The sequence below is a fragment of the Corvus hawaiiensis genome, chromosome 12 (assembly GCF_020740725.1).
Source record: "Corvus hawaiiensis isolate bCorHaw1 chromosome 12, bCorHaw1.pri.cur, whole genome shotgun sequence".
In the NCBI taxonomy this organism is placed as follows: Eukaryota; Metazoa; Chordata; class Aves; order Passeriformes; family Corvidae; genus Corvus; species Corvus hawaiiensis.
Window position 1 is genome coordinate 1651669 of NC_063224.1, and position 13035 is coordinate 1664703.

Genomic DNA, 13035 nt, shown 5'->3' on the forward strand with positions numbered 1-13035 from the left:
TTCTGGTGCCAAAGAGATAATCTGAGTTCAGGGAAAATCTTAGTTTGTGAGGGAATGGTTGTGAAGGGAACAGGGGCTGTCTCTGGCAGCAGAGAGTTTAACAGGGGTTGGGATTGTTTAGCCTGGGGAAGAGGAGGCTCCAGGGGGATCTTAGAGCTCTTCCCAGTGCCTGAAGGGGCTCCAGGAGAGCTGGAGAGGGACTTGGGACAAGAGCCAGGATAAGGGGGAATGGCTTCCCCAGAGGGCAGGGTTAGATGGGATATTAGGGAGAAATTCCTCCCTGTGAGGGTGGGCAGGCCCTGGCACAGGGTGCCCAGAGAAGCTGTGGCTGCCCCTGGATCCCTGGCAGTGTCCAGGTTGGACACTGGGGCTTGGAGCAGCCTGGGACAGTGGAAGGTGTCCCTGCCCATGGCAGGGGCTCTCCAGAGGGTGTGGGGTGAAGTTTTCCCAGTCACAGCTCTCAGCAGCGAACACTGAGCTCAGCCAGGGGTGTCACAGGCTCAAACTGCTTCTGCTTCTGCTTCTGCAGTGGGCTGTGCCTAGATGGGTTTGGAGCAGATCCAAGGTGGGCTTGCTAATGGAAGAGGAGATCTGAACTCACTGAGTGGATTTTGCGTGGCCAAACAACATTCACCTCCGGCAGATGGGAGACAGGAGCTGTGGGAGCTCCCTGACCTGCCCAGGCCTCGGTGACACCAGGAGCTGTTGGTCCAGGAGCCGGGGCTGTGTTATCGTCCCTCGTGGGGGATGGTTGTAACAAACACAGAACGACTCCAGGAGTTCACACGAGGTGACGAGGGATGGAAAAGCAGGAAATAGTGAAGTCCTGAGGAGCTTGTGGAAGGCTGGGCAGGGTGAGGGGCTGGAAGTGGATCCCCTAGGCAGGGGGCTCCTTTCTGAGGCAGGGAAATCCAGCTCCACACGGAGCAGGTACCTGAGCCTGGGGCTCCATCCATTGCAGTGCCAGGGCTCCACGCACGGGGGAATTTGGGCTCCGTGCTTGAGGTGTCAGAGCTCCAAGCACCAGGGAGCCAGGGGTGCTCATACCGGGGGTATCGATGTGTGCGGGGCTACCACCCCTCCGTGCCCCGCGGGGCTCGGAGCCCTGGGATCCCTCCGTGCCTGGAGCACCAGAGCTCCACGCCCTGGGAAGTCGGGGCTGTGTGCACGGGGATACCAGAGCTCCGTGTGCCCGCGGGGCTGATACTCCATGCCCCCAAACACCGGGGGGACTGGGGCTCCAAGGCCCCGGGATACCGGAGGGACTCCTGCTCCATGCCCTGGGGTACCAGCCGTGGGGACAGCAGCTCCACGCTCCCGGTACCGCCCGCACACTGCGGTGCCCGCCGCTCTGTGGGGCCGCCCCGGGGCGGGCGGAGCCGCCCCTCCCGCCGGGCCGGGCCGGAGCTGAGGCGGCTGCGCACGGCGGGGCCGCCATGAGCGACGAGAGGCTGCGGGCGGTGCGCGACCGCGTCCGGCCCTTCCCGGACTTCCCGGAGCCCGGCGTGCTGTTCCGGTGCGGCCGGGGATGGGCACCGGGATGGGCACCGGGATGGGGATGGGGCCGGACCGGCGGTAGGACGGGGACGGGAACAGGATGAAGATGGGGGCGGGGATGAGGACGGAACCGGGACAGGGATAAGGATGGACCGGGAATAGGAGCAGGACCAGGTCCAGGGGTGGATCGGGAAGGGAAGCAGGACCGAGACTGGAGCCAGAACTGGGGATGGAGCCAGGATAGGGCCGGGGATGGCGCCAGGACCAGGGCTGGCGATGGGGATGGGAGCAGGGCTGGAGCCAGGCCGGGCAGCTCCTGTTCCCACTGCCCGTCCCTGCCCTGGCAGCACCAGGAGCCTTCCCCGGGCTCAGCAGCTCAGCGTGTCCAGAGCAGCCCCCGCAGGTCCCTCACTCCCCGCCCTCTCTCACTGCAGCGATATCAGCCCCTTGCTGAAGGATCCTGTGGCGTTCAGGACTTTGATTGATCTTCTGGAGGATCATTTGAGGGCGTCTTTCCCCAAAATCGACTTCATTGCAGGTGAGTGTTGGTTGAACATCCCTGGGGCCGGGGCAGAGCGGTGTGTTCCGGGTGGGAAGTGTGGGGTGGCCCTTCTGGAATGTTGTAGCCCTTGGACGCGAAAATCACCTGAACATTGGCCTGTGTCGTGTGGTAACACGGGGGCAGTTTACACCCTTAACCTCCTGCTGTAAGTTCCTGAAGCACTGCTTTGGGTTGTGTGCCCTCTGATACTTCAGTGCCAGTTGCACAATTCATTGTTAAAAAAGAGGGAGCACGCAGAGCCTGCTTGTTTTCCTCAGGGAGCCTCTCCAGGCCAGCACAGGCAACCTCTGAGGTGTTCACCTGGCCCAGGGCTGAGGAAGGCCGTGCTGGGGCCGGGCCACAGCCCAGGGTTCGGGGAGCACGGACCAAACCTGGGCCAGGTGTCTTGTGATAAGTGAAGTCTGCCCAGAGGGACAAACTCCCTGCTTGTGTGGCCGAGCTGATACCGGGGCTCTGCTGGGTTTATCTCTAAGGAAAAGGGCCAGAGGGGAGGGAAATGGGCTTTTGGGGCCTGTCAGCAGCACATCTGGGTGACACCAGGAGTGTGGGCTGTGTTGTCAACCCTCAGAAGTGACTTCAAGAGCAAACTGCTGTTAGAGCCCCCCTGAATGGGAGGATAAAATGGAGGGGTCGTGCCACGACCCTCCCCCAGTGAAATGGCTCCAATCTGAGCGATGGGACAAGAGGAGAAGGCTTCAAGTTGCACCAGGGAGGATTTATGTTTGATATGAGGGAAAGTTAAATCACTGAGAGGGTGATCAGGTATTGTAACAGGCTGCCCAGGGCAGTAGTGGAGTCACCATTCCAAAATTGTGTGGATGTGGCACTTGGGGACATGGCTCAGTGGTGGCCTTGGCTGTGCTGGGGAATGGTGGGACTCGATGGTCCTGGAGGCCTTTTCCAGTGTGAATGATTCCCTGATTCCTGTGCTACCCAGGCCTGGACTCCCGTGGGTTCCTCATTGGGCCCCCTCTGGCACAGAGGTTGGGGATCGGCTTCGTGCCCATACGGAAAAAGGGGAAACTCCCTGGTCCCACCGAGTCCGTCTCCTACAGCCTGGAATATGGCAAGGTAACGCCTGGGAGGAGCAGGGGCTCGGGCTGGGGGGCCAAGGAGGGCTAAAACCAGTGGGGAGGGAGGTCCCAGACTGGGTTTCTGTTGCCGTGGATAATCCAGCAATGCACAACCCTTGGGAATGGCTGAGCTGGCCCCGAGCCACTGTCGCTCCCTTTGTGCCCGGGGGTGATGTTTGGTGCTGTGCCGTGATTCTTGTGAGGGGCTTGGTGCTCAGACTTGGTGCTAAATGGCTTTCTTTGGCTTGAATTCAGGGGCATGACCACGGAGAGTGTTTCCCACTCTGGCAGTAAGTGCTGTAAGTCAGAGCCGTCCCGCATGGCTTCCCACCCTCCTGCCCCGTAACCCCGCGGCTGCTCGAGGACTGAGCCTAAAGCTGTGCTACTCCCACTAATCACTAATGGCAGCAGAACCCCCAAAGCCAGGCCTAAGCCGTGAGGATTGCTTGGGCCCACCCCAGCACATCCAGACAGGTGCCAGCTTGGATCTGGCTCCAGGCAGAGCTCCCCAGTGCATGACAGGGGGTTTTCCTCGCCGGAGAACTGCTCTGGGATAAGATTCCACCGTAACTCATGTGAAGGAAGTTCAGGATCTTGGCGTGCCAGAGGGTTGGCCCAGCAATCCCCTCCCTGCTCTCTATTTCCGTGGCGCTCCGCTGTAGCTGGAATTTTGGGATTTTAGGTGCTGAGTGTTCAGGCTGATGTCGCTGAGGACTTGTCTGTGTTCCAGCATGAACCAGCGGCTCGTGAGGGGTTTCTCTCCGAGGCCAGGCTGAAACAAAGCTGCTCCTTGCTCCCTGCAGGCTGAACTGGAAATCCAGAGCGACGCAGTGGAACCAGGACAGAAGGTGGTCATTGTGGATGACCTGCTGGCAACGGGAGGTGAGGGAAGCACGTGTCACCCACGTACACCTGTGTTCATGGAATCATGGAGTGGCTGGGTTGGATAAATCCCATCCAGTCCCACCCCCTGCCATGGGCAGGGACACCTCCCACTAGCCCAGGTTGCTCCAAGGCCAGTCTAACCTGGCCTGAGACACTTCCAGGGGTATCCACACCTCTCTGGTACCCACAGGCTGTTGGCAGCAGCAGGGCTGGCTGTGGGGCTGGAAGCTGCCCCTGGAGTGAGGATGTTTCTGCTCCCCTCCACAGGTACCATGTGTGCTGCCTGTGAGCTGCTGAAGAGGCTGAAGGCCAAAATCCTGGAGTGCCTGGTGATCATAGAGTTAAAAGCCCTGAAAGGGTCAGAAAAGCTCAATTCCATCCCTTTCTACTCCCTGCTGCAGTATGACTGAGGAGGAGCGAGAACAGGGGAGCGCTGGGAACAAATCTGGGGCTTCATTCAGTGACTCTGGGTGTCACGAGGGGGTGGGCAAGGGGGTTAAACACATAGTTTTGAGCATGGCCAGATGCTCCTCAATCCTAAATTTCCCAAACACTGAGTTGAGTGTAAGGATCCCTTCTGGAGTTCATCCTTTTGCAAAGAAGGAGCAGGCTGACTGGGGGGATGGAGACCAAGGTGCAGCTTCACTGAATCTGTGGTTTCTAGGAGACCAAAGTGACAACGTTGCTGCTGAGGCAGGAGAGCTCTGACAGGGCACCAGCATTCCCTGAGCTGGGCCTGTCAGCCTCCAAGGAACCTGCTGAAAAATTCCCAAAGAAACACAGGAGATGGGCAAAGAGCAGTTATTTCTTTAAGGGACAAATCCTGCTGTATTTGACCTCAGGGGATGGTCCGGGTGCTCTGTGCTGTCACTCACACCAGAGGAAGCTGCTCCTACATCAGGGCTGTGCTTGTCCAGGAGAACAAAGTGCCTGCTGTGTCCCTAAAGCAGGATGGTGCTGGTGGGGATGAGCTCAGTCGCTGTTTTCCTTCCCTGGACCCCCCAGGCACCTTTTGTTCCACACCAATTCCCCATCTCCTGCACCACATCCCCCTCCCTGTGCTGCTGCTTTTCCTCTGCTCTGCTGTTTCAGGCCATCAGGCTGCTGCCAGCTCAGAGCCTGCTCTTGGGGGGAGTTTGGGGTCGGGAGAGGCCACAGGAAAGGTGTTCAGTGGTCTCAGGTGTGTGATGGATGATGGGGGCTTTGGAGATGCTTCCTCCAGCATGGTTCAGTGTGGTCACAGCCAAATCCCTGTGTGCCGAAACTTCCACAAGCCTGAAAACATCAGGGACTGTGTCCCTGGCCCAGCAGGGACTGGACTCACGGGTAAAATAAATATTGACTGATTTTTATGTTTTCTAAACTGTCTCAGAGCTGTTCTTGCAGTGGCTGAAGCCGTGAATGACCCTTGGGAGTGTCTCCCTCCAGCCCCAGGTGGTCAGTGGAGCAAGGTTGTGGTGTGAGCTCTCACTAACCCCCCAAATGCTTGGAATTGTTTTCCAGGGAGCATTCAGGTACCTTTTCTTTATACCTTGCACCCACCTCTGGCTGGAGGGGCTTGGCCAGCTCAGCTGGTGCCACTTCCCACCCTGCCCTTCCACTTGTAAGGACTATTCCAGCTGGTTTTGTCCCCATTTCCTGAAAAGCCACCTCGATGCCTCTCAGTTTACGCTGAGGAGCAGCATTCCCTGGGGACCCAACCTGTCCCAGGGCACTTGTCCCACAGCCAGCCCCGTGGGGAGCCAGGGCAGGCAGCACCTCACAGGCCTGGCACCAGGAGAGGGTCCCTGCTGCGGGGGAGAAGGGAAAATCAATTCCAACCCAAAGAGCCTTGGAAAGCAGCTGCGTGCCAGGGAAGCAGCGTCAGCCCCGCCAGTGCCAGCAGGTGACATCAGGGAACGTGGGGACGGTGCCCTGGCCCTGGCTGGGCTGCCAGCAGCCCCTGATGTCATTTGCTTGGAGAGATGAGGCCAGGCAGGGGCGGCTTCCAGGTGGGAGAAGGGTTTTATCCCGAGGAGCAGAACAGGAGCTCACTGGGAGCTCTCCTGGGATGTGAGTGTGGCTGCCAGGCTGCTGATTCCAGCTGCTTTCCAATCCTGCTCCTCGGCTCCAGCTGCTGAAATCCAGCTCCTTTCCACCACGGGGAGGGCCCTGAGCATGGCTGAGCCCCCAGCCTCACAGCCAGCCCTGCACATCCCTCCAGACCCCGGGCCAGGTTTAATCCCTTCTCCTCCTCCCTGGAAACTGGGCACGCTCCTGGCCAGCAGTGGCGAGCAAGGGCCTGGAGGAGGAGGAGGAAGAGGAAGGCCTCCTGCTCCTTCGGGAAGTGCTGTGGGATCTCAGATGCTGCCAGACTTCAGGTGGAGAATCTGCCCAGGACCAGCATGGGATGGAAGGATGAGGGAGTCACCTTTCCCTGCGAGTCCCTGGTGTCCCCAGCTCCAGCCAGCCTGGCGTGAGGTGTGTGTGACGTGGCCCTGGGCAGCTCCCACCCCTCCCCTGCGCCCACACTGCCCCGACCCGGGCGCGGTGCCAGCCCAGCACCTCTGCAGCCATCCTCACCCTCTCTGTCCCTCTTCCCAAGCCACTTCAGCCAAGTGGCCTGGGATTTCCCCTGGGAAAAAGCCCCCCCCGGAGCCCTGTCAGCCCTGCCTGCCCCTGTCCCTGCAGGGGCTGCTCCCCCCTCCCCATTTACAAAAGCTGCATTCAGCTCCCTGCAAGCCCACGCTCACTTTTTCCAGTGAGTCTTTCTCCAGGAGCTGGATGAGGACCCAGCCCTTCCCGGCGCCAATTGCCATGGAGAGCCACGAGACAAGGCAGCGAGGAAGAGCACTGGGTTAACACAAGTCAACTATATTTAAAACATTTAATACAAATATGTTTTGACAAGTCCTGTAGTTGTTTCCAGCCAGGACTGGAGGATGCGTTTTCCCTCCCTTAAAAACAGAACGAGGCCCGAAGCTCCAAAAACATCAATTTGTGACTTTTTCTCTCACTCCTTCCCACCTGTCACCCTCTCAGCCTGCCCCGTTCTGCCTTCGCCCCACCAGGACCCAGTTAATGGAAGAAACCTCCAAAATTGAACCTTCAGGAGACCCCTCATGCATTGAAACTTCAGGAGAAACGGGAAAGGAGAGGAAGAGGTTCCTCAGGGTAGGGTCGCTTTCATCATCACCCCAGGACTGCTCAAGGATTAGGGGACCTACAATCCTCACGGATCCCACCACAGGGATTAGTTAAATTAAATTAAGGCATTTTGCCCTTGCTCAGGCACCCCTGAGGATGAGCCTCCTGCCAGCCCACCCCAGGACCCGGAATGCTGTCGGGATTTGCTACATTTCGAGGAGATTGCACAGAGAAAAACTCAACCCCTGAGGGGCTCAGAGGGCTCCGGCCTCCTTGGCCGCCTTGTTGAGCCTCTCGGTGACGAGGCCCAGGTCCTTCTCTTTGTCCAGCTTGACGTAGGTATCCGTCCTGAGGGCGTGCACACCCACCCAGTCGGGCAGCAGCTCGGCGAAGAGCCGCACGTGTTTCTCCATCTCACCTGCGGCGAGGAGCACCAGGGTCAGAGCTCGCCTCCCCACAGCCCCTTCCTCCCGCAGCAGAGATTCCCCCCGGGAATTCCTACCAGGCGCCACGAGCTCGGGGCAGCTGTCGGCCAGGCGGGCACAGAGCAGCTCCATGCTGAGCGCCGGCTTCTTCTCGGCCACGAAGACGCTGCGCAGGACGCGCGCCATGGCCGGCAGCCGCGCCAGCAGCGCCGCCCGCTCCTCCTGCCGCGCGTCCCGCGTCAGCAGCACCTGCAGCCGCTGCGCCTCCTTCGCACGGATCTGCGGGACGGCAGGGATGGGTGAGCACAGGCAGCACCCCCGGGCCCTGAGGGGACGGGGTGGGCACAGGCAGCACCCCCAGCCCCGTGGCTCGGCCAGGACAGGGTGACTCACCCGGTCGAGCAGCCCTTGGGACACCCCTCGGAGCGCGCTGGAGGTGCTGGCAGGGGCTGGGGCTTTGGAAAGCGCCGGTTCCCCCGCACCGGCTCCGGCCGTTCTTAGGGCCAGGTTGGCAAGAGCTTTTTCCATCTGCTCATGTGGAAGAGGGAGGAGGAGCTGGGTTACAGTTCAGGCTGGAGGAAGGAGAAGTTTCCCCTCTGCCGCCCCCGCCATCACCCGGCAGCCCAGTGATCCCAGCCCAGTTCTCCTGATCCGTCCTGCCTGCACCAAGGAGTTCGGGGTGCTTCATGGAATCCTGCAGTGCTCTGGGTGGGAAGGGACCTTAAAGCTCTTCTCATTTGCAGCCCCTTGCCATGGGCAGGGACACCTCCCACTGTCCCAGGCTGCTCCAAGCCCCAATGTCCAGCCTGGCCTTGGGCACTGCCAGGGATCCAGGGGCAGCCCCAGCTGCTCTGGGCACCCTGTGCCAGGGCCTGCCCACCCTCCCAGGAAACAATTCCTTCCCAGTATCCCATCCATCCCTGCCCTCTGGCACTGGGAAGCCATTCCCTCTGTCCTGTCCTTCCATCCCTTGTCCCCAGTCCCTCTGCAGCTCTCCTGGAGCCCCTTTAGGCCCTGGAAGGGGCTCTGAGGTCTCCCTGGAGCCTTCTCTTCTGCAGGTGAGCACCCCCAGCGCTCCCAGCCAGGTTTGTGTCCCGCCCACCTCCCTCTCACTGTGCTCCCAGCCCTGTGGCTCTGAACGACCCTTCCCACCCCTCCGGTCACACCTTCCCAGAGGTGGCACAGACAGAGCCAGCGCCCAGCCCTGCCTCACCTTGGGGCTCAGCATCCCCCGGGCCGTGCTCAGCACCTCCTGGGCCGTGCTCAGCCTGTCCTCCTGCGGTGCCCGCGGCAGCTCCGCGGGGCTGATGTCCGGCACCTCGTCCACGTTGAAGCGGGGATGCCACCGGGTCAGCTTCTCCTCTGGCACCACCATGGGAGGGCTGAGGGCAGCCAGGAATGCCTGGAGAGGGGTGAGAGCTGTGTCAAGGCACCAGGAATGGGGAGGCAGCCACTGCTGCCCTGTGCTCCCTGCATGGCTCGGTGACACAGGGATCAAATTCAGAGCCCATCTCCAAGAGGAACCGCCGTGTCCTTGAGCCTGGATGCCACCCCACTCCCAGAAAGTGACAAGCCCAGAGCCAGGGGTGCCAGGTGCCCTCACCCTGTGGTGCTCCCTGACGATGTTCACCAGGCTGCGGTGGAATTCCCTCCGGCGCTCCAGCAGCCGCGACGCCGACAGGTGCGGGCGCCCGTCCACCTTCTCCTCTGCAAGGAGGGACATGAGCGTCACCCACAGCACCCTGGAGGGGCCCAAACCACGGGAGCCTCAGGAAGGATGGGATCAGAGCCCTGCCATGAGCTGAGTCGCTGCCACAGTTACTGCCCCACCATCCTCCTCCCTCTTGTCCCAAACCTGTTCCCCACTCCCAACACGCACAGGGGCTCCATTTAATGGACCAAGCGGAGAGCATCCCTATGGATCCAGGGATCAGCCAGGACTGAGCGTACCCCAGCTCTCAGGCACCCCAAAACTGTCCATACCTTCCCCCAGCACCGGCTCCAGCGTGAGCTGATAGTCAGACTTCTTCCCGCCGCTGCCGAAGGTGGGGATGTTCTTCTCCTGGCGCAGCCGGTACGAGCCGGGATATACGGCCTTGATCTGCCCCAGGTGCCGCTCCTCGAACTGCCTGTTGCAGCATCAGAGAGGTTGGGGACCCCCAGAGTCACCAGCCCCAAGAGCTTCAGCTGGGACCCCAAAACGGGCTGCTGGGACCCCAAAACGCAGTGCCCACCACTGCCAGCTCACCTGCGCATCATGTCCTGCACGCCCTGCTTGACCTTGGCAAAGGTGACGGTCTCGGCGCGGTTGAAGAGCATCCCGGTGATGGTGTCCACGCTGCGGAACATCTCTGCCAGCACCCTGAACTTGTAGGGCAGCGTGAGCCCCGGGGGCAGGTCCTGGGCCAGGGTGTGGAACCGCTGGTACGCTGGGGGCTTCTTGCTGCAGGGAAGGACAGGACAGGGGTCAGGGTCCCGCCAGGATGGGTCCTGCTGCTGACTCAGTGCCACCTCCCAGCCCAAACCCCTTCTCTGAGTAGGTATCGGGGTCACATCACCTGGGGACATCGGTGTCCCAATGCTCAGAGCCCCCACCCCCCTCAGACCCCCCTCAAATCCCTCCTGCAGCTGCTCCTCACCCGGCCTCTCCCGCAGGAACCGCTGCCCCGGTGTCCCCGGCCGGCCCTGCTCCCGCTGGGGCTCCGCTGCCCGCTCTCCTCTGCCGGACGCGCAGCTCCAGCTGCCGCACCCGCTCCAGGCGGCTCCGCAGGTCACTGCTGGTCCCGCTGGGGACAGAGGGAACCTGGCTCAGCACCTTCATCCTCTGCAGGCGGTCCTGCAGCTCGGCCACGTCCTCCTGGGCAGGGAGGGAGGGAGGGGACACAGGGTCAGAGCGGGACACGCAGCACCAAACGCACCCAGAGCGGGAGCAGAGCCGGGAGCAGCCCGTACCCGCTGCAGGCGCCTGGCTGTGCCCGGGTCCTGCCCACGGCTGGGGGAACCGGTGGTGGTGGCCAGTGAGGACACGGCAAGGTCCCGTGAGAGGGGTGTCAGGGGTCGAGGAGTGGCCGGAGGCGAGGAGCTGGTGGCCTGCAAGAGAGAGGAGAGTTAGGGAACGTCCAGGGAATCCACCCGCACGGATCCCTTCCCCTGTGCCCCCCAAAGTCTTGCAGTGGGAAGGGGAGCCATAGGGGGGCCTGCAGTAGGGGCAGGGGGCAAGCTCGGGGGGCAGAGAGGCTGAAGGGGGCAAATTTTGGGGGTCCTGCACTTGGGGCAGGGGTAAGTCCGGGTGAGGGGGGGACTGTGGATCAGGAGAAGGGGGGGCAAGTTCTGGGGGTCCTGCACTTGGAAAAGGGGTCGAACACTCGCGGGGGCTGTTGTTTTAGGGTTCCACACCCACCCACTCACCCCCCCACTCACCCCCCCACGCCCTTATCCTCCCCCATCCCTTTCAGGGCCTCATCCCAGAGGAAGCGGCACATCCCCGACCCCACCATCTCCCTACCGCTGCCGGAGACCCCGGCTCCGCATCCCGGGGCAGCTCCAGCCTCTTCCGCGCCGACTTCCCGCTCGGTTCCCCGAGCCGGGCCCCGACCGGCGACTCCGCTTCCATCTCCCGGCGGCTCCGCTTCCTGCCCGCCAGGCCCCGCACGGCCGGGGAGCCCCCGCGGGCCGGGGTACGCGGCGAACCGGGCAGCGGCAGCGAGCGGGTGCTGAGCCCCGCCGGGGAACCATCCTCCTCCTCCCGGAGCACCGAGGGACCGGCGAGGGCGGCCTTGAGCTGGCGGCCGCCGCTGCGCTTGGCCGGGGCTCCGGTGGTCGCTTTCGTCTGGCCGAAGAAGTCGGTGAGGCGGAGCTGGGCCATGGCCACGGTCCCGGTCCCGGTCCTGGTTCCGATCCCGATCCCGATCCCGGGGACACGTGGGGCCGGACCCGCGCGCTTCTCGCTTGGCGGGAGCCCGCGCGCCGAGGCTCCGCCCACCGGGGGGCGGGGAGAGGTCACGTGAGACGAAATTGGCGCCACTCGGCTCTTAAAGGCGCCGCGTCCTCGGGAGCGGTGCCGCACATGGGGGCCCGGGGGGTCCGGGACATCTCCAGGGTAGGGGGGCTCCAGCATTCCTGGGTCAGGGACTGGCTGATGCGCCATGGGCAGGGATGGAGGTTGCCCACTCCAGCAAGTAGGGCAAAAGCAGGGAGTTTACATCTGGAATGGTGCTGGTGGTCACCCCCTCCTGTGTGCTCCCCAGTGCACGTGCGGCCAAACCCTGACTGGGTTCCATCGAGAGCTCCATGGTGGCATGGAGACCCTCCAGGGTCCAGCGATGGGAACGAGGGGCTGTGGAGGCACCTGCAGCATCCCCCTGCTGCAGCATTCCCTGCCCCACACTGTGGCTCTGTGCTGTTGGCAGTGCCCGGCACTGGGAGAGGCCTCCTGCCCATCCGTGCCAGCGCAGGCACTCAGGCCGTGCCCGCAGCACTTTACGGAGCCTCACGGATGTCTCGCATCTCTCATAAAACCTGAGCGAGGCCGGCAAAGTGCAGTGGGGCCGGATTCAGCTGCGCAGGGCAGGGCTCTGGGGTGCCATTCCCGGTGCCCATTTGCTTCAGCAGCCTCCATTCCTGGCCTGGCTGCGGGTGCTCGGGGCTGGGTTGGGAGCGAGAGGGTGGTGCAGGTGCCTGCATCACCCTTTCCTGGATCCCTGCTGGCTGGGGGGTGCAGCGGGGGAGTGGCAGAGGTAATTCCCACATCCAGCAGGTCTCATGGACACGGTGTTAATGCTGAACTTCGCATCTTTGTGACGACAAGGGTTTAATTGACACGAGCAGATCCCTCTGGATGCCAGTGATGAGGGTGGATGCAGCCGCGTCCCTGTGATAAGGATGCTCTCGCGGGGGGCTGTGCCTGCCAAATCCATGGATGCACACACTCGGGAGCCATCAGGCCCCCCGTGGTTTGGGGGTTATGGTGTGGGCAGGGGTGCCTGGATGGCTGGGGCTTGGGCACATTTGGGGTGGGGAGAAGAGGCCCTGGAATTCTGGAGGGAGCCCAGAAGAGAGTGGGGGGCAGTCCAGCCGTGTGCCAGCTGGATGCCAGTTTATTAACCGTGTTGGGAAAACAAGCGCAGGGAAGCCAAGGAATGTGGAGAATTTCATGGGCTGATGGCTCCTGTTGGAGGCTGGTGGTTACCAGCACTGCCAGGTGTCACGGACCACACTGCCCGTGCCACCAGCTGTGTGTGGCACCTTCCCACTGGGATTCGAGTCGGGATGAGGTGGTGAGCGCAGCTCCCAGCTCCAGACGTGACCCCCACACCCCTCACCTGGGCTCCCAGTTCCATGGGGGTGTGGGTCTGCCTCTGGCTCTGCAGTGGGCACCGAGCTCTGGGAACACGGGACTGTGTGTCCGGCTCAGGGATGTAGGATCATGGACCCAGCTCCAGGAACACGGGATCATTCCCCAGTGCCA

The 13035-nt window shown here is 62.2% G+C and overlaps 2 protein-coding genes across 5 annotated transcripts; one reads left to right on the forward strand and one right to left on the reverse strand.

Moving 5' to 3' along the window:
• The first annotated feature begins 375 nt into the window (after window positions 1–375).
• Window positions 376–5380, forward strand: APRT (adenine phosphoribosyltransferase). Of its 4 annotated transcripts, XM_048316961.1 has the most exons (6): window positions 1398–1516; window positions 1932–2035; window positions 2997–3130; window positions 3388–3422; window positions 3936–4014; window positions 4285–4399. In XM_048316961.1, the coding sequence occupies exons 1-6, from the start codon at window positions 1437–1439 to the stop codon at window positions 4312–4314; spliced, it is 462 nt and encodes a 153-aa protein (XP_048172918.1). In that variant the 5' UTR covers window positions 1398–1436; the 3' UTR covers window positions 4315–4399. The 4 variants fall into 4 exon arrangements, with proteins under 4 accessions (XP_048172919.1, XP_048172918.1, XP_048172920.1 ...); XM_048316963.1 differs by lacking the exon at window positions 3388–3422 and having other exon boundaries at window positions 1401–1575; window positions 4285–5380; XM_048316960.1 differs by lacking the exon at window positions 3388–3422 and having other exon boundaries at window positions 1401–1516; window positions 4285–5380.
• A 1474-nt stretch (window positions 5381–6854) lies between these two features.
• Window positions 6855–11539, reverse strand: CDT1 (chromatin licensing and DNA replication factor 1). The gene is made up of 10 exons (XM_048317112.1): window positions 11074–11539; window positions 10521–10658; window positions 10208–10425; window positions 9817–10011; window positions 9552–9697; window positions 9172–9275; window positions 8782–8970; window positions 7962–8096; window positions 7646–7847; window positions 6855–7561 (listed from the first exon to the last, which is right to left on the reverse strand). The coding sequence occupies exons 1-10, from the start codon at window positions 11431–11433 to the stop codon at window positions 7398–7400; spliced, it is 1851 nt and encodes a 616-aa protein (XP_048173069.1). The 5' UTR covers window positions 11434–11539; the 3' UTR covers window positions 6855–7397.
• Window positions 11540–13035: the final 1496 nt, after the last annotated feature.